The 22,372-nt window shown below is 39.0% G+C and overlaps 1 protein-coding gene across 1 annotated transcript in view; it reads left to right on the top strand.

Annotated features, from left to right (window-relative positions):
* BBS9 (Bardet-Biedl syndrome 9) overlaps positions 1-22,372 on the top strand; it is a 316,421-nt gene that overhangs the window by 11,722 nt on the left and 282,327 nt on the right. The window contains exons 6-9 of the mRNA XM_060247641.1: positions 13,625-13,799; positions 14,277-14,358; positions 15,133-15,316; positions 17,117-17,246. Of these exons, the coding sequence (XP_060103624.1) occupies positions 13,625-13,799; positions 14,277-14,358; positions 15,133-15,316; positions 17,117-17,246 (571 nt within the window). The remainder of the gene's footprint in view (positions 1-13,624; positions 13,800-14,276; positions 14,359-15,132; positions 15,317-17,116; positions 17,247-22,372) is intronic.

Raw genomic sequence — 22,372 nt, forward strand, 5'->3', positions numbered from 1 at the left:
CTATTGATTTGCAAGATCTTTTACAGTATGTAAACTGTAAGCCCCTTCCCCAAGGAGCTTACAGTCAAAATACAAGAGCAGGAGATAACACTGGAGTGGAAGAGGATGGAAGTGTAAGTAAATGAGGAGACAGTATGTGTTTTCCATTTATGTGTCCTTAGGTTTAGTTTCACTTGGGATATAGGGAGACTAAGGGGTTGTGCCAAGGGCTTCATTGAAAAGGAGAGATCCGTGGAAGGATTTAATAGATGTGCATGTGAGAGAGCCTAATGCAGCTGTTTTGGAGGCAATTAAGGCAAGCTGTAAGGAAAAAAAAAGTGATGGGAGATGACTAACCAAGGCTCTTCCTTGGGTGATCCTAATTTTAACTTTCTCAAGGCCCTCCTTTCTCATACTGGGCCACCTTTTCCCTCCAAATCCACCAGGCTCAATCCTTGGGTGAGAGGGGTCTGCAAAATGTAGGCCCAGAGATAAAAATTACAGCAAGACCACAGATCCTTTTAGTGGGCAAGAGGCTTCTCTGAGGCTGGCAGCATCCTCTACTCATTTTCATACCTGGGATCATGACAGTGTGGCTGAGTTGTTTTTGTAATCTGAAGGCCTCATTTAAAAGAGCCAGTGCAGTGTAGTACATAGTGTTGGACTTGGCTGGGAAGACCTGGGTTCAAATTATCAGTCAGTGACGAAGGTAATTAGGGGAGACCTTGGGCCAATCACATACTGTCAACTTAGCCTACTTTAAAGTGTTGTAATGAGGATAAATTGGAGGATGAAAGAACTTTGGTCCTGTCTGTGCGCCTTGAAGTGAGAATGGGGTGAAAATATATATATATATTTTTTAAACGAAGGTCGTGTTTTTAAGATAGGTGTGGTTTCACAGATATGTACTAGCCTCTATATTAATGTGATATTTAATGTTTTTATTATTTGCTGGATGCTTTTATATTGTGTGTTTATGGAAACTGCCTCAGGTATGTGGTATAAAATAATTTAAATAAATCAAATTTATTTATAAATCAAGGAGACTTTTGGGTAGCTTTGGGCAATGGAGCTGGAGGAGGAATGGTTACAGGAAGGGATATGAGGGGAGAAATAATTAGTTATTCTTTGGTCTGAAAATGAATAATCAGAGTTTCGGTTTGGATGGGCAGACAGTCTTTGAAGTATGTTTTATATTATAATGTAAGAAAGTTTACTTTCTGGGTTTTCTGCCCATAATGTACGTGTTTTATGTTGCCTTTAATTGAACCACATGATTCTAGTTTCTGAGTGCAAAATGAGATATTACAATTTTTTGCATGCATGAGCATATGTTTAGACACCAGAGGGCGCTCATGTACTTCTCTGAACCATGTGGGGCGAGGGCGGCGCAAGGCCAAAGAAAAGATACATAAAAATCAGTTAGTGTTCTCCTGACAGATTAGAAGTGACAAATATACCCACTGAGTGCAGGAAAGCTCTCATGTGTTTGCGAGCACTACTAGCATCTTATATAGAAAATAGTGCACTTTTGACATTCTCTGGTCTGCAGTCACTTTGATGTATCAACAAAGTAGAGTTCCCAACTGAAATTTGGGTTGTGACAGCAGAACATATTGTAAAAGGGGGGTGTATGGAAGAGCCGTCTTACTCCTTCTAGGAATAGAGCATGTGTAAACAAAATTTCACTGCAAAAGCCCTTTGTACTTTGCTTTTTCTAACACTGATAACAAGGCCAAGAGAAGCAGTACTTTGACATGACTGATAAGACTGAAACAAGATGTATCCTTTATTGTATTTCTTAGCTACAGTGAGATAAGTAATATGAAGCTGATTTCTTTCGTACCCTTTTAGTGAGGCTTAAAGCCAAAATCAAGAATTTGAGGATTAGGGAAAGCATTTCCGGCATTGTTGTGTATTGTCTCTGCGACATCTGTTATAAATAACGAGATTATAATATAGAACGGTGTTTATTTAAGCTGCCTCATCTTGCACTGCCAGCCTATCCATATTAGATCTGTTCTGTAGACATGCAGACTTTGTTTCTTGTAGCTAGGCATTTCTGTAGTCATAATTAGAGGTTCATTCATTAGGAAATGACATCCTGGATTTGATTTCATTGCCTCCCTTGTAAAATTTAAGAGGGATCGTATTCTGGGGACATTCCACTGCCAGTAGTAGAATGCACCTGATTCTTCTTCTCACTGGTACAGCTACATCCTGACCCAAATTGCTTTCTGTCCACAAGACAGGGCTTTTTTTGTGCTTGACAACCATAGGAAACTAGCACCCAGAACCTCCTGTGCCAGGCTTGGTAGACCTTTTATTCAGTGTCTGTGACACAGACTGGGAAACACATTGCTTGCTGCCTCACATGGTTCAGAGAAGCCAGAGGAATTGCTGGTGTTTTCAAGGATAGAGTTACTGTTTAAATGTGACTCATTTTGTTCCCAATTACTATGCTTTAACCTCTGATATAGTATTGAAGAATGTAGTGTTTCTGAATGTTATGAAGTTGAACTCTGTATCTGTGTTGATCGTCCTATTGTGATGGTACGAGAGTACGTCTGTTTGTGTAACACACGAGACTGGATCCAGCCAGCTTTTCCGTTGGTGAAAAAGAAATGCCCCTTTTGACCCCCCCAAAAGTGTGCTGGGAATCATGGGACCTGCATGGACAAAAGCTAAGTGAGACAGAGTTTTACTAGGAAGGGGAATTTGGCTGACGTTCGCTGGAAAGCTGGTTTGTTTTTGTTTGCTACAGAGTTTGTAATTTTCTGCTTTCAGCCTTTGTTCTTTCCAACCTCTCAGGTGGCAGAAGCTAAGAAATACATGTTAAGGTAGTATAGGGGTGGCCAAACTGCAGCTTGGGAGCCACATGCGGCTCTTTCATACATATTGTGTGGCTACCAAAAGTCAAGGAGGAAATGAATGCAGGTTTACTCTCAAATAAGTGTGCTTAGCATCGGGACCTCAGTTAACCTCTGAGCCCTGACCTATAGGTAAGTGATTATTTCTGCCATGTGTGAATCGAGGAAGGACGGGGGGAATAGGCAGGCTTGGAAGCTGTTCTCCTCTACTACGAAGTCTCCTGGAGACCTAGAACGGGGAAATAGCCATGAGCCAACGGAGCCACTGGAAGTAAGGACAGAATTAAAGAGGGTGGTTCAGGGTTTCCCCTTAGCTTCATAGCTTTTGTAGGAGCTATACTAATCTTGAAGTAAAGGCAAAGAGAGATGCATAGTGATACAAATGGTGCACAGTGATTTATATGGTATATGTTTTCTTCTCTCACTGGTACCAAAAAATAATTCCCTAACCTTTCCCTATTGTGGTCTTATGGGAATTGTTATTCCCAGCTTTTGTTTTTTAAAAAAGTCTCCCTTTAGCATGTTCGTGTTGTATTTTATCTTTTAATGCAAAGAAAGTTTTAAGTAAAGACATGTGTAATATTTGTTCATGTCTTGTGGCTCTCAAACATCTGACATTTATTCTATGTGGCTCTTACATTAAGCAAGTTTGGCCACTCCTGGGCTATACCAGTTTGCAGTTCTGTCTTTTGTACCAGTTATATTTGAAATGCTGCTTGTAGAAGGGTCAGGCATGTATTTAGACTTTATTAAAAAGCCAGATAGTTTAATACTATGTAAGTTATAAATGATGTGTTTATGTTGTTACAACAGCATGATAAATTCAAGCTTTGTAAGAAGTACTTGTGGTGGAAAGTGCCATGTAGTCACTGTTGACTTAGCTGAATGTATAGGGTTTCTATGGCAAGAGATTATCATGAGCCCTGACGAGGAGGAGCTGGAAGGGTTAACAGACCTGGAAGAGTTGCCAGCCAGTTCCTCAGCTGATCAAACAGCAGCTGGCCCATCAATCACTCTCCAGGCACCAGTGTCAGCTGTTGACGATCAATCTCCTCCGAGCTCTCCTCCTCCCATCTCAAGAGTTCGAAGCAGGCTCCAGAAAGAACTTTCAGAGCGAAGACATGAGGCACGCCGATGCTTCAGATTCCTCAGCCCTGAGTTCTAGCAGAGTCACTGCCACCCAGGGAGCAGACTGATTGAGCCTCCTATATAACTCCCACCCAGGACCTGGTAACCTTGTGGAAGCAACAAGGCTATTCTCTGGCTCCTCCCTGATTCCTGATCCTGACCTGCTTGATTTCCTTGGCACCCTGACCTTTTGACTTTTGGACATTGACTTCTGATTCCGGTTTGTGATTCTGCATTGGCGACTTGGCTCCTGCTTGACTTCCTGGACTGTGACCTTGGACTGGTTTTGGACTCCTGCTTGCCTGCACCCTGAGAATGTGACAGAGATATTCAGAAGTTGTTTGCCATTTCCTGGCTCTTGACTTCTTTGGTAGTTTCCCATTGAAATACTAACCAGAGCTGACCCTGCTTTAGCTTCAGAGATATGACGAGTTTGGGCTAGCCTGGACCATATCTTTTATTGCTTCCCAAATATATTCTGTTCTCCACTTTCTGCCATGGCTTCAAAATGTTCAGAAATTTTACTGTGTAGTTTGAAGGTCGCATAAGGCTACTGTGGGAAGAAGGGAAAATGCCTCCTGTGGAATGACTGTGGAAAAAATTTTTTAAAGTAATTTTGTAGTATAGAGTCATACTGGAGTTGCTGAATTTGCTGAATTTGTGTTAAGCTTGCTGAATTTGTGTTAAGCTGCTTTTGAATCATATGTTGAACTTTTCATGAAGTTCTGATTGTAAAACTTTCATAGGGCTGTGATTGTATGAAGAAACAACTGCTCAACACAATCAGATGGTGAACTGATCCAGGGTTATGTTTGGATTGCACTGAGCAACTTTAAGGGCTGCTTATCACTAAGTCTGCAGATGCCTGTTGATCAAAGTTGTACTTGAAGCTGAAAATTGGAGGATCAGCTGTGAGTTGGGTTCTGACCTGCCCGCTTAGCAAAATATCTGTGCAGTGAAATTCATGCTTGATAAAGGCAGAAGCAGTGCTTTTGATATCTGAATTGCAAAAAGGAAAGATCTAGTTTTTCGTCTTTCCATTCCAAGCTGGGTGCAGTGCTTTTAATGTCCGGATGGAAAAGCCCCCCCTGCTGGGCATTGTTTTTAATCACTGCATTATGAAATAGACAGGAGTGAGAAGTGGTTTCTGTTTTGTTCCCCCCCCCCCCCTACAACTCAAATTGACAGCTTGGTGTGGCAAGAAGAGAAAGGAAATCAGCTGGGCTTTTGATCACTCCCCATTCCCCCCACGTATGCTGCATCTCCACAAGTCCTGGAGGCAGCAAAGTTTCCAAAATAGACAATCAGAAGAACCTGACTTCCAGCTGATCTGTTGGTTGCCAGTAGCCTGTTCCTGTGAGTAGGCATGAACAGGTTGCGAACAGTCGAACAGTTCACTGATTAATTACCTGCCTGAATGGGAAGGGAGCCAAACTGGCAGGTGTTCGAACATATCTTGAATGTGATACAGCGTTTTTATAGCACAAGTAGCATTGTAAGGATCACAAAGACTCTTATGCTATTTAAAAATATAAAATGGCTCCCAGAATTACACATCTGTTTTATGTTAATCTGCAGATCCAGAAAAACAAAAGAGAAATAATAAAAACAATTGTATTTTTGAAAGAGTAGAAAATCTTTACAGGAAAAAAAACTATAAGGAAAAAGCTGGCTTTTCTTAGCCAAATGTCTGAATCCGTTTTACTTTTATTATAGTTCAGCCTGGAGGCAAAGCATGTTTCAGTCTTACAACAAAGAAGGTGCTATGAGGAAGAATTCTTTTTAATAACAAAGTACTACATATGTAAAAACCATGCAGTCTTGTAACAGGAAACTTGTAAGAAAAGTAGACTGGGGTTTACTTTTCCACAATTTTGCAGGGTGACTTTTTATTACCCGCTAGTCAGAAAAAAAGATTATCAGCTGAGCTTTATGTAGTAAGATTAAATGTATCTTTTGCCTTTGTGAGAACAGGGTAGTGATATAAATGTGGACTTCGATTTATCAACTGTTTTGCTACTAACTTGGAGCATTTAGCTATTAATGTGAGAACTGTTGAACAAAGCAACATGATTTCAAAAATTCTGTTTTGAGCCTTGTTCAACAGCTGTTTGTGCTAAAGCAAAAACTAAAGAACTTTCCAATTTAAGATATTACCAGTCCAGGACTCTACTGACTGTCCTGTCTGCATGAGAGGTGTGGTCATTCATGGCTAGGAATCAAAGTTTCATGGTTTTTGCATAAATTTCATAGAACAACTCATCCAAACTCATACTGTGTTTGCCATGTCCTTTTTCTTAGCCAGAACAACTTAGAGGATCCCAGTCCAATTAGAATTTCAAGCTCTCCCCTTGAAAATACATTTGATTAAACATACTACGGTAGTATTGAGCTATAATGATAAATTTTGATCTGTTGTAGCAAAAGTCCTGGGCATACATTACTATGTATACATTACTATGTATGCAGCCTATTGATATGTCAAGTACTTGCACCTGGGTGGTAGCTTGTTCATAGCTATTGAAGAGCCAGGTTTTGATACTAACTAGTTGTGTCTGTTGCAGTGGATAGCTACTGAGTTCAGTGCAGGTGGCCCTGTAGTAGTTTGTGGTGTTAGAGTAGTTTGTTTTGTAATTCAGAGATGCAGGGTACTTTAATACTCACTGGGGGTCCTCTGGGATCCTGATAGCTGCCTGTGTTTCAGGAAAGAGAACCATGAAATACACCATGAGGTCAGCAGAACAGAGATGTGTTCCTGCAGAGTGATAACCATTTGCTGTACCTGCCAGGAAGGATGAGATGGATAACTGTTGTAAAACATGATCTGGGTATTGAGATGTGTGGGGCATGTGCCCTGGGTTGATTGGGAGATCTCATGTGGGGGTGAGTTCCGAAATCTGCAGTGGGTGAGAGTCTTCCCGCCAGCAAGGATACAAAGGGTTAAAAGATTGGTAACGTCCTTTAGCCTTTATTCAAATGCTGGAGGACGGCTTTCCCTGCACAGAGCAGGTAGGGGTTAGGATGTGCATTTATTCCATGGACATCTGGAGGGGTGGAATGTTTGAGGTAAATCTTCTCTATTGTTAACTTTAACTTAGTGTTATACCAGGGGTGGCCAAACTTGTTTAGAGCCACATAGAAGAAATGTCAGATGTTTGAGAGCTGCAAGACAGGAAGGCAGGCAGGCAAATAAATAGGGGAGGGAGAAATCAACTTTAATTTTAAATGCATTCTCCAAGCCACCAATTGGCTTGGCTTGGAGAAGTTTTTTAAAGAGAGAAATGCCTTCTCCAAGCAGGCTAACAGGGCAGTGGGGGTTTCAAGAGCCACACAATATATGTCAAAGAGCCAAATTTTGGCCACTCCTGTGTTATACCTTACTGTTATTTTCCTTAGATCTGAAACCCGGTAGGTTGGATAGGTATTTCCACTGTCTTTTGCTCTTGCTTGAATTGTAGCAATAAGAACATGGGAATGCGAGTTCAGCCTAAGTGCCAATATAGTATTCTGTGTTATTATATAGTGTATGTTCTCATACAGAGATTATTAAAATTGAGGAAAACCATTCACATCCTGTACCTCCAAACATTTTTAAGGCAGTTAGCGCCTTATTCCTAGAAACTGTGGGTGAAAGATACAGATTTTTTAACCTATCATACGTGTGTAACCCCTCCCTCCCCCATGTTAACCTTATTGTTAAAGTCATTTTCTGGCTGAGGTAAAAGCCACTCACAGCAGAGGTTCTTGACATTCTGTGGTACGAACTAAGTGATTCCATCTGATCTGCAGCAAATTCTATGTACTATGTTTTCACTTTATAAATATGTCACTGGAAAAGCCTGAAGTAAGCTTTTGGAAAAGGGAATTTCTGGCCTTGTGTTTGGAAGACTCCATTTTTAAAACCGAAGTACAAAACCACTATTCATTTTGTTCATGTTTAAAACAAAAGGTCAAAGGAAGCCCTGTGAACTAAATAGGATGATTTAATTTTGTACAAATGCTTAACTTTATTTCAGTTTTATATCCTGGTGCTTATGTTATAGCAAAATATCTTAAATTTTAGTGTCTATGAATAATGCAGGGAAAAATAAAAGGGTTAAATGTTACTTAGGGGTATGTGCCACTAATTGCATAATGATTTACTAACTAGCTTAAGCACACAAGTAACAAGGTGCTTATGAGTCTCTAGGAAGTTGTATTGGGTAATATGAGGTTTTGTAAGAATTTCTAAGGTTTCACCAAAATACAGTTTACATCAAGGGCACTTATTGACTTGAGGTTCAGGTCGAGTAAACTTTTTAATAGTATATTCTCAGGAATCTTACATGAGGAATGGTGGGAACCGTTTCCCCCTGGTGGGGAAGGCACAGAAGCAATAGATGGAAGGATCAGAACAGAAATTAAGGAAGACAAAAACCCGCTCATACAAAGTCTAGGAAAACCCACATGTTGCAAAGGTGGCTGAGTAGCTGAGGGCTGGGAGAATCATGAATATTGCAGGATACAGAGACCAAACTCTGTCTTTGTTCTCCTGTCTATCACACTCTTCCAAGCATATTATTTTTTGGGGGAAACAAACAACTACCTACTACAGAAAAGATAAACTCATTCTCCATTAGTTTGTCTAATCCCTTTTTAAAAACACCTAAGATTCTTGATCTATACATGTGTATTTTCAGGCTGAATCCCTATAATTTGAAGACAGGTTCTGGGATTATGGATGAGAATAAGCCAGGGAAAGTTGTGGAAAAACTTTATTTCCTACTCTCGTTATCCCCAAATGTGAACTTTGTATTTAGTCTTATGACTAACATCCACTGATAATTGTATCCTCCAAGAGGACACCATCACATTTTATGACACTGAATTTCTGTACATTTAGTGAAGCTATTAAATTTTCTGAAACCCTCGTCAATCAGTCTTTAGCAAGTGCCGCAAAATTCTAAAGGTATGAGAGTGAAGTGTTTATTTTTTTTTTAAATCTGCAGACATTTAAAGACAATATTTGTAGAAGGTAAAATAGAACAGTACTAGTAATAGTGTGATTTTTATAAAAGTAGTATTGGTATAAAATATTTTACAGATTTCCACAAACTACTTTCTGAATATTGCTGGACTTATTTCTAGATGTCATCATTACTGAGGCAGGAGTGGAACTGAAGCAGTCCACCAAAAGTTCACTTCAACCATGAATGCTAATCAGTGTAAATTCCCAGAATGTTAGAGAAACTATTATAAATAAATACAGGATTTTATTGTTTGCTTGTTCTTTTAGACTAGATAAATATGTATTAAATAATAACCATAAAGGGGTTTCACATTTTAACAATTGGCTATAGTAGCATATATATACACCATATGAAATGAACTGTTTCTAATGTTATAAACAATAAAATCTAGACTGAACAGAAGCCATATATCCTGCTCTATAATTTAAAAAACATGTCTCATGAACCTAAGGAAAGTCCTAGTTCTAAAACAATTGACTTGTTAAGAAAGACTTTAAAATTCTACATGTTAGACCTATAATTCTGTTTAAAATTATTGAATTCAGTAATGGGAAGCATTTGCTCATTGACTTAAACGGAAGAGTTTTCCTTTTCTAGAAGGGTGGATGAGTTTTACTACAAGAGAAATAGGAAAGTCTTAAAAGTACCATGAAACCTGTGTATCTTAAAAGTCTTAAAAGTACCATGCATGAAAATCTGAAACAAACTTTAACATTTTCTAAACATGTTGTGATAGGAACAAATGATCAAATCTATGTTGTTACTGAAATTTACAGCTGGGGATTTACAGTTTAATGATAATATATATATGATTCTTTTATGTTTGTAAGTTGTAGAAAAAAATGCATATATATATATATATATATATATATATATATATATATATATATATATATATATATATAGACTGATTTTCTGTAGTTGATATGGAATGACAGTTCTTGGTACTGTGTATCTAATACTTCTATACTGTAGATCATTTAAAATACAGTTAATATGAAAGATTAATTTTCATTGGTTAGCTTGACTTCCTTTGAATGTTATGATTAATGTGCTGTTTCATTCTATTTCATGTTTAATAAGGGAAACAGGATTCTTTTTTAAAGTGATGGAAATACTTTTTAATATGTTGATTTACGATTTTGTTAACTCCAGCTGCTAGCTCTTTTTATTAAAATTTTTGGTATATTGGAAATGTGTTTCCGATCAACAGTCAGTAAAAGCATAAAAGAACTTTTACACCTTGAGATAATGTTCCTCATGTTTAATAAGAGAGATTTTTTTGCTTTCTAAAAAGACAGTTTTATTTGAATTGGAAAAGTTTGATGTACTAGCTGAGATTTACTTAGAACTGTATCTTATTCTTCTTAATAATATTATACTTCTACAGTTGCAGTCTGATTCTCCCATAAAGCTGAGAAAATTTGGTTAATATATTTGAACACTAGATTATATAGAGAAATCAAAGCCTGCTGAGGAATTTCTAAGTGAAATATAATTTTATTTTATGTTAGATATTTTTTTAAAAAAAATTTTTTTAAATGTCACAGATGTATTTCTGTCTTGTTCACGCTATCTTTGGTTGACAGTGATTATATGGTGTAACTGACTGGATGTTGGCACAGTTGTGATTGTCCCAAGGAAGGAAATCCTAGACTTTTCAAGCTGAATTTATAAGTAATTGTGCACCTCTAATATAATGTAGAAAATAAGGGTATATTTTAAAGCATGTGATAGAAACTGAAAAAAGGAAAGCAAGTATTTATACTCTTAGCACCAGGAGTTTAAAACCCATCTTTTCCAATCAATCATGTGCCATACAGCCTCTCATATTTTTAATATTTTCATATAGACATCTGACTCCTTTCCAGTATTGAAAGACTGTTATTAGGCCCTTACTGGGGTGGGGGGGGGGAACCTCTCTGGATCTAGCTGACTTGAGCAACTACAGGTAATTGCTGAGTCTGCCATTTTGGGACAAGTTCTTAGAGAAGATGGTGGCCATTAGGGTTGGCGCGTCTGACTCAAGAAATATCTGGGGACTTTGGGGGTGGAGCCAGGAGAGTTTGGGGGTAGAGCCAGGAGCAAGGGTGTGACAAGAGTGTTTTGAGGAGAGGCACCAGATGCTATGCTGAAAATTTGATGCCTCTACCTCAAAAAAACAGCCCCCCTAGAGCCCCAGATAGTCACGGATCAATTCTCCGTTATACCTTATGGGAATTGATCTCCATAGGGTATAATAAAGTGTCCAGCAGACATTCCCCTTCCCCCACTTTCTGATGACCCTGAAGCAGGGGGAAGGCCTCCAAACCAGGGGATTCCCTGCCCCCATCTGGAGATTGGCAACCCTAGAGCCAGTTATACAACCCTGATCTGCTCTTGATTCCCTGGGAGAAATGAAAGATTTTATTTAGATAAGTTGTTAGCTGACAGAGAGCAGGCAATTACTTTAAACATAGCAAAGTTTGCTGTGCAGGCCATTAAAATCCGGAAATAAGCCATTAACAGTCAGGCCATATGTTATTCAAACAGAGATTTTAATTATTTAATAGTATTTCACTTTTAATATTTTATTGTCTGATATTGTTGATAATGTCTGTATGAATTTCGATAATATACTGGCTGATATGAGATCTTTTGTTCCTCTTTTATGTATCTGGTCAATGACTGTAGAAATACGTAAATTATGTATGTAGGCAACCCTAGTGGCCAAACAGCTCCAAATGTTTCTGGAGCAACTGATTATCTTGGTCCTTTTTGGCCTGACTTTCATCCAAGTTGTGGACAAGACATATTGTCGCTGTGGGACTTCATTTTGCTTACAGATTTGAACGAGCCAGTCAATGCTCGTCTAATCTTAGCTTTAGTGCCATGCTTTTTAGCATTTTGTTTATCATGCTTCATGGGGGGGGGGGGGGGGAGGTTGCAATCAAAGTTGCATGTATGGGATATTCAGTAACATTTAAGAATTCTCTCCCCCAACCCCAGAGGATAGCCATGTTGGTCTGCCTTAGAACAGCTAGATTCAAGCCCAGTAACAACAAGATTTTTTGAAGTCCAAGCTTTCAAGCTTCCTTTCATCAGATACCACTTGATCAATTGTATTGCTGACAATAAAAACACTTGACCAGTTGTATTTTGTATAACTTTCTTTTAAAAATAGAAGAGACCCTCAAGGCAACTAAATAGCATTTTTGAAAGGTATGCATAAAGACACAAAAATATAATTACAAAGATGGCAGATCGACACATATGTTTCTGTAAAAGGTTTCCAAATAACTAAGTTCATATGCAGTTGCCATCTAAATGCCATTTGTTCAAATATAGATAGATTTCTAAGATTCTTCATCCATTGATTTACTGGAAGTGGGCATTTATCTTTCCAAAGCTGTAATACATATCTTTTAGCTGTAGTAAGGGCACAGATGGTCCATTTTTCTTGACCATCTCCAAGAGTCTTCAAGAGGTGGGTATATAGTTTAAAAGTATATAAACATCCTGAAAAACCAATGAATATTCTAATATAATACTGATATGCATAATAACTTCTTCCCAGAAAAATTGAATGATTGAACACACTTGAAGCATATGTTTAAAGGATGCATCCTGTGACTATATTTAGACACCTTAATTAGTCCTTTCCTAAAGAGTCTTTATGGTGTCCAGTATATCCTAAACATATATATTTTTTGCTGAATAAGTGGCAACTTAAGATCCACGCAGAGAGCGGGTATAAGGTAGGACAATATTGCTCCTTACTCTATTCATTTTTGAGACTCTGCAAAGCAGTTATATTTCAACATCAAATATTTGTAGATGAATATTGTAGGTTTCATTTTCTGTACTGATTCAGTTAGAGATACTTAATGCCGCAGGGCAATATTTAGATACCAACAAATGTTGCCATTCAACAGAAGTTGATAGGTTGTAACTAGAATTCAGCTAAGAAAATGACAAAAGCTCACAAGTTTTATGGGTGACAAACAGTTGTATTGTTGACAAAACAATTATCGTGAGCAGTTGCTGTTAAGTGTTGTTTCTCCACCCAAGCAATAATAGTAATATAATCATGTAGCAAGAAGTACTTTTTCAAAATATTCAGTGTATTCATATCATAACAGCTATTGAGGCAGAATTTTTTCATGTAGGAAGCTGTGAAACCTTTGTGTTCAGCAAGCATATTCCGTGGTTTCCGCAAAATCTTATAACTCTCTACCTCAAACACTTCATTTACTTCTTGTTATGGTTATTAATTAGAAATGTTTTCCTTTTGAATTTTGTCATTGGTTAAAAATAAAAGAATTACCACTTTTTACTTTTGGGGACAGGGGTAGGTGCTTTATAGGAGATTGTGACATAGTGGTTCCTCAGTCAAAGAAAAGGGTCTCAGAAGAGTTATAAAACACTGCATTGGGCTGATGAAGAAATGGTTTGCTAAATCTAATGATTTTGCTTTACTTAGTCATGTTGGTTTTAATATGCGAGTTAAATATCAAGGGATTTATTAATAATCCCATAGTTTGCATTGAAGAAATGTACTTGTTTTAAATTATACACTTTGTTTCAATAGCAATTCAGGTTCAATTTTCTGCAAAATTGAATAGCTTACATAGACTGCTTTGTTTCCTTTTTATTTAGGTCGGGATTTGATTTGCATACAATCTGTGGATGGAATGCTCATGTTATTTGAACAAGAAAGCTATTCTTTTGGCCGTTTTCTGCCAGGCTTCCTTCTGCCTGGTCCATTAACCTATAGCTCTCGGACAGATTCCTTCATTACCGTCTCTTCTTGTCGGCAAGTTGAGAGCTACAAGTATGTATGGATGTTAAATGTGCAACTTGTTATATTGAATCTGTAGCCTTTTACCAGTTAGTTGAATCAAACAAAAACAATGACATTTGGGGAATGAACTATATGAAATGCATATCGCTAAAGTAACTAAATCAGACCTTGTATCTTGTCTCTGACAGTGATTGTATCCAGGTATTCAGAAAATTTCAGCAACATAGTGTGTTACTGCTCTGTACCCTTATCTGTGCAAAGCAATTTTGTTATTGCTTAGATTAGAATTTGATAGTTCAATGAAGCCATATTCCATTTTATAACAGGTTTAAATAATGGTTTATTTTACATATTTTTAGTTAGTCCCCACCCACCCCCACATTCTAATACAGTAATCACACACACATACACACACACACATCCTGGCAAAAATATGAAATGACTTAGAAGAAACCATTTAGGGTTTTTTATTCTTGGATTATTATTAATTTTTGTTGTGTGTAATAGGTACCAAGTGCTTGCATTTGCAACAGATGCTTCCAGACAAGAAGTCGAACAACAAAAACTAGGATCTGGGAAAAGGCTTGTGGTAAGCTCTGCTTGTTGATAAGAACAATCAATGGCATGCTAAAGGAGGAAAAAATTAAATTCCAATTTTCGTCAAGAACATAGTTCCTTGTTGAAGGACGGTCTGTAGGCACAGTCCATTAAGCTGGTTTACAAGCAATGGGTTTTTTGTTTTGCTTGCTCTCAGTAGGAGCCTTCTCTGCTTGCATTAAGGAGCCCTGCTTTAAACTTAAGTGAATTTTAAAAAACCACTTGATTTGAAGAATGAGTTGCTGTGGTTTAGAGAAAGTAAACAAAAGTCCCACGTCTCTGTACTGAGGCTGTTATATTTTCTTTGATATATGTTGCAGGCACAGTCTGTGAGTCTTAGTTATTAGTTTTTGGTCTTTTTGTGTCCTCCATGGTGTATTTGTACTGTGATGGAGAGTTGCCTTTGCTGAACTGAATTTGCATGATGGAAACTGGATAGCAACTGACACACCAAACAAAAACAGTCACAAAACCCAGCAGGTCATCTGTGGATGTGATACTGTAAATACTATATTAGTGCCACAGATTATCACTAGTCACTTGCTATTACAGCCGACCTTCTAACACTAATGTTAATGAAGTTAGTGTGATATTGAAAAGCTAGTACTTTGTCATTTTTTTAAGATTGAGAATTGATGTGCCTACAACATTCATCTCAAGTTGCTAAAAAATCATTTGATTTGAATAAGCTAAACTTTGTGCTGATGTCTTCTTGAGTGCATTCAGTTTGCTGTGTGCTGACTTTCTGGTTTTCTTTCTTTTTTAGGTGGACTGGGTTTTAAACATTGGAGAACAAGCTCTGGATATATGTGTTGTCTCTTTCAATCAGACTGTTTCCTCTGTATTTGTACTGGGGGAAAGAAACTTCTTTTGCCTTAAGGATAATGGACAAATTCGGTTCATGAAAAAGCTTGATTCCAGTCCAAGTTGCTTTCTACCCTATTGTTCAGGTTTGTAAACACAAAATTTAGAATAAAAGCAGTTATTTAGTTCAAATAGTTGTGATTGCTGTAATGTCACAATACCCCAAGCTTCTAGTGTTGCCTATTGAAGCTAAGTGCTTGAGTTTACACCCAAATTTTGTGTGTTTGTTTTGCTTATTAAATTTGCTTTTAATGTGTGAGAGCTGCAAGACATGAACATCAGATGGTTGAGAACTACAAGACAGGAAGGCAGGAAGGCAAATAGATGGGAGGAGGGGGAGGAAGGGAAAGGTGGAAAGAAAGCAGCTTTAACTTTAAATGCATTCTCCAAGCCACGAGATGGCTTGGCTTGGAAAAATCATTTAAAAGAGACAAATGCCTTCTCCAAGCTGGCCAATGGGGTGGTGGAGGCTTCGAGAACCACACAACATGTGTGAAAGAGCCACATGTTGCTCCTGAGCTGCAATTTGGCCACTCCTGGTATAGACAATGGGATGATCAAGCCACCCCCCCCCTTCAAGCAGGGAACAGAGATTTGGAGGAATTAAATACTTATAGAGATACTTCAGGAAATAAATTTCTGGAGACATCAGCTTCTTGGACTTGGCCTGATCAGGTCAGTGGGAGAGGAAAGGGAGAAGATAAAATTCAGGGGAGCAAGAAGGAAGGTCTCTTTTTGCTGAGTCCATTAGAGCAGACCAAACTCTTAACTGAGGTCTGGAGGAGCTGGCTGTTAGCCATGTGGTGGGCTGGACTGCTGAAGAAAACTTCAAGGTAATGGTAGAGATCTGGAAGAGCCTGTTCTATATTTTAACATCTAATTTTTGATGCTGGTAGTGGTTCTCTGTGCCACATAGACTTCTACTGTCTTGGATACACTATTTTAAAAAGAGCAGCAGGTGGAAGAAGTCATCTGGCAAGTGGCTATTCCTCCAGGGGCAGTAAATGGTCCCTGTGGTGACCAGGTGCTGGGTAACAGGAGACACAAAGGCAAGGCTTGTTGGGAAAACCTTGGAAGGCAGGGTGGAACAGGGCCTACAGGCCAGAATAGGCCTGTTCTGCCACAGCAAGGTTTGCTACAACATTGTAAAACGTTACACATATGCTAACTGTGACCTGATGCATAATTATGGGTGGAGGTGACTGACAGTCATGCTTTGAGACTATTACTGCTGCTGTGACATTGGTGAAATAGAATCGACAAATTCAAGAATATTTAACCCAGGCTTAAAAAAGGACCATAATAGGTGTTAATATCCTGCATATCCCACCCATTACAAATGCTTCAGCTATACCTCTGTAACTTCCTGTTGTATCTCCTTATTTCATTATCTAACAACAGTTGGAAGTGTCTCACACTTCTTTGGATCGGGTATGTTTTGAACTGGCTTCTGTTTTTAAAATTTGCCCTTTCTGTTGTGTTATATAATCGATTTGTATCTGGTGCATCTGAAGAAATGAACTCTGACTTGTGAAAGCCTTTGATGCTGTAAAGTTAGCGGTGCCACTAGATTCCCATTTTTGTTCTGCTACTACTTATCGCTGTTCATTTGAAAAGGTCACAGATGTATAATCTAATGCGGTGGTCTGGCTTTTGATAGAGGTGGTTTGTCGGAGTCACATTACACAGCACTGGCTCCCTGTTGTACGCTGAGCTTGATTAAAAATCTAAATTTCTAAGTGGCATTCTGAAGTATTTGAAATTGATTATTTCTAGTGTGCATACCTAATGTCTACAGTGACATGACTCAGAAATGGGAGAAACAGTTTCTTTAATAAAAGCAAAGGAAAAATGACTTCTAAGGTCTTTCTGTGTTTTTTTTACAGTGTCTGAAGGAACAATAAACACTCTGATTGGAAACCACAGCAGCATGTTACATGTTTATCAAGATGTGACTCTAAAGTGGGCAACTCAGCTCTCCCACATTCCTATAGCAGTAAGAGTGGGGAATTTCCAGTAAGTAATTCTGGCATAATTTCACTTTAAATAATTATTATATTGTTTTTTCTCTAAAATTCCCTTGTACTGATTTTAATGCTGATGTCTTTGAAATTGAGCAACTTTTCTGCTTTTTAATTCTTGTAAAAATCTCAAGTTTATATTTAAATAAACTTACAAATTTCAATACAAAGATGTGGAAAACATGGCAAAATGTTAAGGGCTAGAAATGAGCACAAGTGAAAACCAGCCATAAGATTTAACAAAGAGACAGGCACAGTGTTGGTGCTCTCTTGGCTACTGCTGCTGCCTTGCAGCTTATGATCTCTACTTTTTGGTCACTTAGTTGCTTGTTTTATTGTTTCAAGTTCTGTTCTAATCTCTATCGTTTTGGTATTCATTTGAAGGCCTTAATGTGGAAAGACATTTTAAAAAAAAATAACTGATGAATTTGGAAAGAGGCTGTACCCTCTCCTTAAACTTGTGCTGAGAAGAACCCCAGCTAGTGTTAAAGGGGTAAATTTAGTGGGGTAGATTTTAAGCATCATTCAGACTGACCAAATTTTTTATACTTTAGTCTTGCCAGGGAGTTGATAATAGCTGATCCAGTGGATTCAAAATTATAAGGCCTAGTTATCAAATTTCTTCGATTTCTTCTAGGATTCTTTGTCTCGCACTCTCTCTCTCTCTCTCTCTCTTTTTAAAGAGGAAAAGTAGTTTAATATACTACAAATAATTGAGAAATAGGAATGTGTTAAATAATTCCTGTATTTATTACAGTCACAGCTTTTTTGGTAGAAAAAGCCCAGCAGGAGCTCATTTGCCTATTAGGCCACACCCCTGACACCTAGCCAGCCGGAACTGCGTTCCTGCTCAAAAAAAGCCCTGCTTAGTAAATACCTTGGTGGTATGAGCTAAGTTTTTGCTGGACCATGACATAATATGCAGACAAATATTAAGGTAATCTAGGTTTCCAGTTTGTGGTTTATTTAAAACACTGCATGTTTTGAAAACAATACAGATCTAGATTAAGATGTGAATAGATCAAGTTGGATTTATAATAAGATTATATGGATATATTTTTAAGTCTGTCATAAAATAGCTAAATTCTAAGACGGATTGTAAAGTTTCAGAACTTACATTTTTTATCAAAATTAAAAATAGAATGTGACAGAATGAAATGATAAACCAGTAATTTGTACTTGTGATTTCCTAGTTTCATCCTCTGTAGCTTTTGTGTAAGTACAGTTTTGCAAGAGTAATTTGAAGGCAACATGATTAGTCCTAGCCTGTTCGTGAGGCATATCTTCAAGTATTAACTTGTACTGGCAGGCTAATGCTGCCATTTGTGGCCTGTACAGTAGTCAGTTTGCCATGTTTGAGTCTGCCTTCCCAAACTGGACTTGGAGTTATACAAAATAGCCATACATAAGAGAGAAACTACTCCTCCTTTCATCCTGTCCTTCAAAGAGCTGGTTTTTTGTTTGTATTTATAAAAATGCTGTTTAAACTACAAAGATAGCCCAGTAGCCAGGATTTGGAAGGTCAGGGGGCCTTTGATTTTTTGGGGGGGCACTCAAGGGCCCCAACCCATAGCTGCTGTCATGGCCATCCTGACCATCACACTGGCTGGTGCCCCACGCAGCCAGGATTAAACTTTGTTGGCCTTAAAGGAGCAACTGGACTCAAATTTTGTTCTGTTACTTCAGACCAATGCTGCTACCCACCCAAATCTGTTTCTGTTCCCATAACACTCAAACTCCCTTCTGCCCCCCCCCCTACTGATCACCAATTTTCAAAAACTTGAAATTGCTCTGGCAAGTATTTGGATGGGAGACCTCCTTGGAATAACAAAGTTGGGAGGGCGGGGGTGTGTGTGTGTGAAAATTAAAGCAAACTACAGGATGGTCACCTGAAGCAATGGAAAGTAGAACTACCTTTAGTCCTCTTATTCAGTGGGTTTACTCCCAAGATACTGGGCTACCAACCTCCTGGTGGAGCCTGGAGATCACCCAGAATTACAACTGTTTTCTGGACTACAGAGATAATTTCCTCTGTACAGGATGGCTTTTGGGGGGGGGGGGCGGGGTGGACTTTACATGCCACTGAGCTCCCTGCCTTCCTCAGGATCCACCAAAAATATCCAGGAATTTACCAGCCAGAGTTGTTAACTCCATGAATTAAAGCCCATATATCACAGTTTTGCTACCCAAATACAGGATAACTGTATTGAAAGCATATTGCCAGCCTTCCTCCCTCCCCCAAACACACATGCACACACACAAGTGGCTTGCTAGTAGGCTTCCCAATCCCCAGGTCCCAGAGGGGGATCCCCCGGTTTTACAGGCTTCCCCCCTCCCCCAGCCAGCTGGCTGGCGGGGGAAGCCCCGCCCCCAGAGCCATCATGAACCTCTATGAACGATTCCCATAGGGAATGATGGGGAATTGATCCACGGGTATTGGGGGCTCTGGGGGGGCTGTTATTTGAGATAGAGGCACCAAATTTTCAGTATAGCATCTAGTGCCTCTCCCCAAAATACCTCCCAAGTTTCAAAAAGATTGGACCAGGGGATCCAATTCTATGAGCCCCAAAAGAAGGTGCCCCTATCCTTCATGATTTCCTATGGAAGGAAGGCATTTAAAAATTTGTGCAGTCCCTTTAAATGTGATGGCGAGAACTCCCTTGAAGTTCAATTATGCTTGTCACACCCTTGCTTTCGGCTCCGCCCCCAATGTGTCCTGGCTCCACCCCCAATGTCTCCTGGCTCCACCCCCAAAGTCCCCAGATATTTCTTAAATTGGACTTGGCAACCCTACTTGCTAGAGAGACCCAGGAAGGAAGGGGGGGAGGGCTTATAAGAGGAAATGCTCTTTCCCTGTGTGTGGTGGGGGGAGGGAACAAGTTTTACCTTGTGAATTACAAAGAACATGAAGAGCTTCGGATATGCAGCAGAAGGGGGAAGTTTTGCAAGGTTGAAATGATGGATATTGGAATTTAGCCAAGGCTTTTTTTGAGCAGAAATGCACAGGAATGCAGTTCTGGCTAGCTTGGTGTCAGGGGTGTGGCCTAATATTCAAATGTGTTTCTGCTGGGTATTTTCTACAACAAAAGCCCTGTGTGAAACAATGGTGACATCTGGAGGTGTGTCCTAATATGCAGATTAGTTCCTGCTGGGCTTTTTCCTGTAAAAAAGCCCTGAATTTAACAGAGATCTTGAGAGAAACCAAAATTCAACCACAAAGTCAAAATAATATTCAAGTATGTTTCAGTATAATACTAAGAAGTGCACAAGAATTCTTCCCAATTCCAGGGCACATAATGTAGTGTGTATCTTAAAGAATGGAGGGAGAACAGTTTGTTTATTTATTTGCATTTCTATCCTGCCCTTCCCAAAAATGGGCTCAGGGTGGGTTCTTGGATTGAAGAAGAGATTGGATTTAAACCCTGCCTTTCACTTCCCAAAGGAGTCTCAGAGTGGTTTACAATCTCCTTTCCCATCCCCTTCCCACAGCAGACACCCTGTGAGGTAGGCAGGGCTTAGAGAGCTCTGGCAGAAACTGCTTTTGAGAGGAACAGCTTGGAGAGTGTTATGACTGCCCCAGGGTCACTTCAGCAGTTTCGTGTGGAGGAGTGGGGAATCAAACCTGGTTCTCTCGGATAAGAGTCCATGCACTTAACCACTACACCAAACTGAGATATTACCTGTTCTGTTCTGTTTGGGGAAGATATATGGAGTGACTTAGAGTGTTCTAGGGGAGGGTCTGAAGAGCTGATGGATCACAGTCCTGCACTTACACAAAAAGGCAGGGTGAATTTCTTGGCAAAGGTACAAAGTGGTAGTTCAAGCAATAACTCCAAGAAGCAGTCCATAGAGAAGAGCACAAGGAGCAAGCTTTAACATCGCCTGCAGTGGAAGTTGGACATGAATTTTAAGGCTGAGCGGCAACTTTTGGTATAGGGAGTTGGAATATTAGAGACAAAAATTTGGTTTTTGTGGAGCTGGCTGAAGGTGGAGAAGCAAAGGCAAAGTCAGATGTTGGTTCCTAGATTGGTTTGCAGGAGAGGAAGGATAGAGGTAGAGAAGAGCTGTGCTTGGGAAGGGGACATCCTGTGAAATAGTCTCCAGTTTCAGGTTGAAATCACTGGAGGTCTTTTCTGTTGGGATAGACTGAGACTCTACAACAGAACATTTTACTGTGATTGGATTGAAATGTTTAAGAATGACAGCTATAGAACTGACAGTGCCTGATTGAAGCTCTTTAGGCTTATCCTTTTGTGTCAAGGCTATACCTTTTCATGGCTGAAGTAGTTGGCTATTATCCTCCATGATTAGAACTCACTTAGGTAAACATTGTCTGCTCATGCCTTTTCCCTAGCTTGTATAATCTCCTTTGTCTTGTACCCACACTCTGACTAAGGGTCACCTAATCCTTTTGGTAAGCAGCAATTTAGACAAGGACAGGCAAGACTTTTCAAGACTCTGTAAAAGTGGCAAAACAGGCCAAAGACAGGGACACAAAATGGAGTTGGAATGGTTAAGAAAGCTCTGCTTTGGTAATTATACCTCTATGTTTAAGGAATCAGATACTTTCAAGATCAGGCAGAAGTCCAGATCATCACATGCACTCTGATAGAAAAGGGCATTAATATTTGTTTTTTGTACTGCGCATAGATATTCGTATGTCAGGAAGGAACATTATGAAAGAACCTAAGTTACTTGTAAGCAGCAGCTCTTTCCTATTCATTTGACTTTGTGAACAAAGTTCTTGTATAGTTCTTCCATGCAAACATAGCCAATGTATTTCTATGAAGGGTCAGTTGTTACTAGATTTTTACCTGCTGTATCATGAGATTTTAAGGAGATTTATCTTGGATTGTGGTCATTTCTATGTCTGTTACTTGTTTTAAAAGCGTTGATTTTTCTGCGTATGTATTGGAAAGAGTGTTTTGGGAACGTTTTCCTTAACCTTCCTGTTCAACTTATGAACATATGAGGCCACACCTTAGTATTCCATTGAGGATCCAAAGGCTTTGCTAGTTGTGCTTACATGACCACTGGCTGAAGTGAATACACGTTGTCATCATAGTAAAGAAAAACATCAAGGTCTCTGTGGTTGTTAGCCCTTTCATTCTTAGAAGCTGA

This window comes from Heteronotia binoei, chromosome 10 (genome assembly GCF_032191835.1).
Source record: "Heteronotia binoei isolate CCM8104 ecotype False Entrance Well chromosome 10, APGP_CSIRO_Hbin_v1, whole genome shotgun sequence".
Taxonomy (NCBI): domain Eukaryota; kingdom Metazoa; phylum Chordata; class Lepidosauria; order Squamata; family Gekkonidae; genus Heteronotia; species Heteronotia binoei.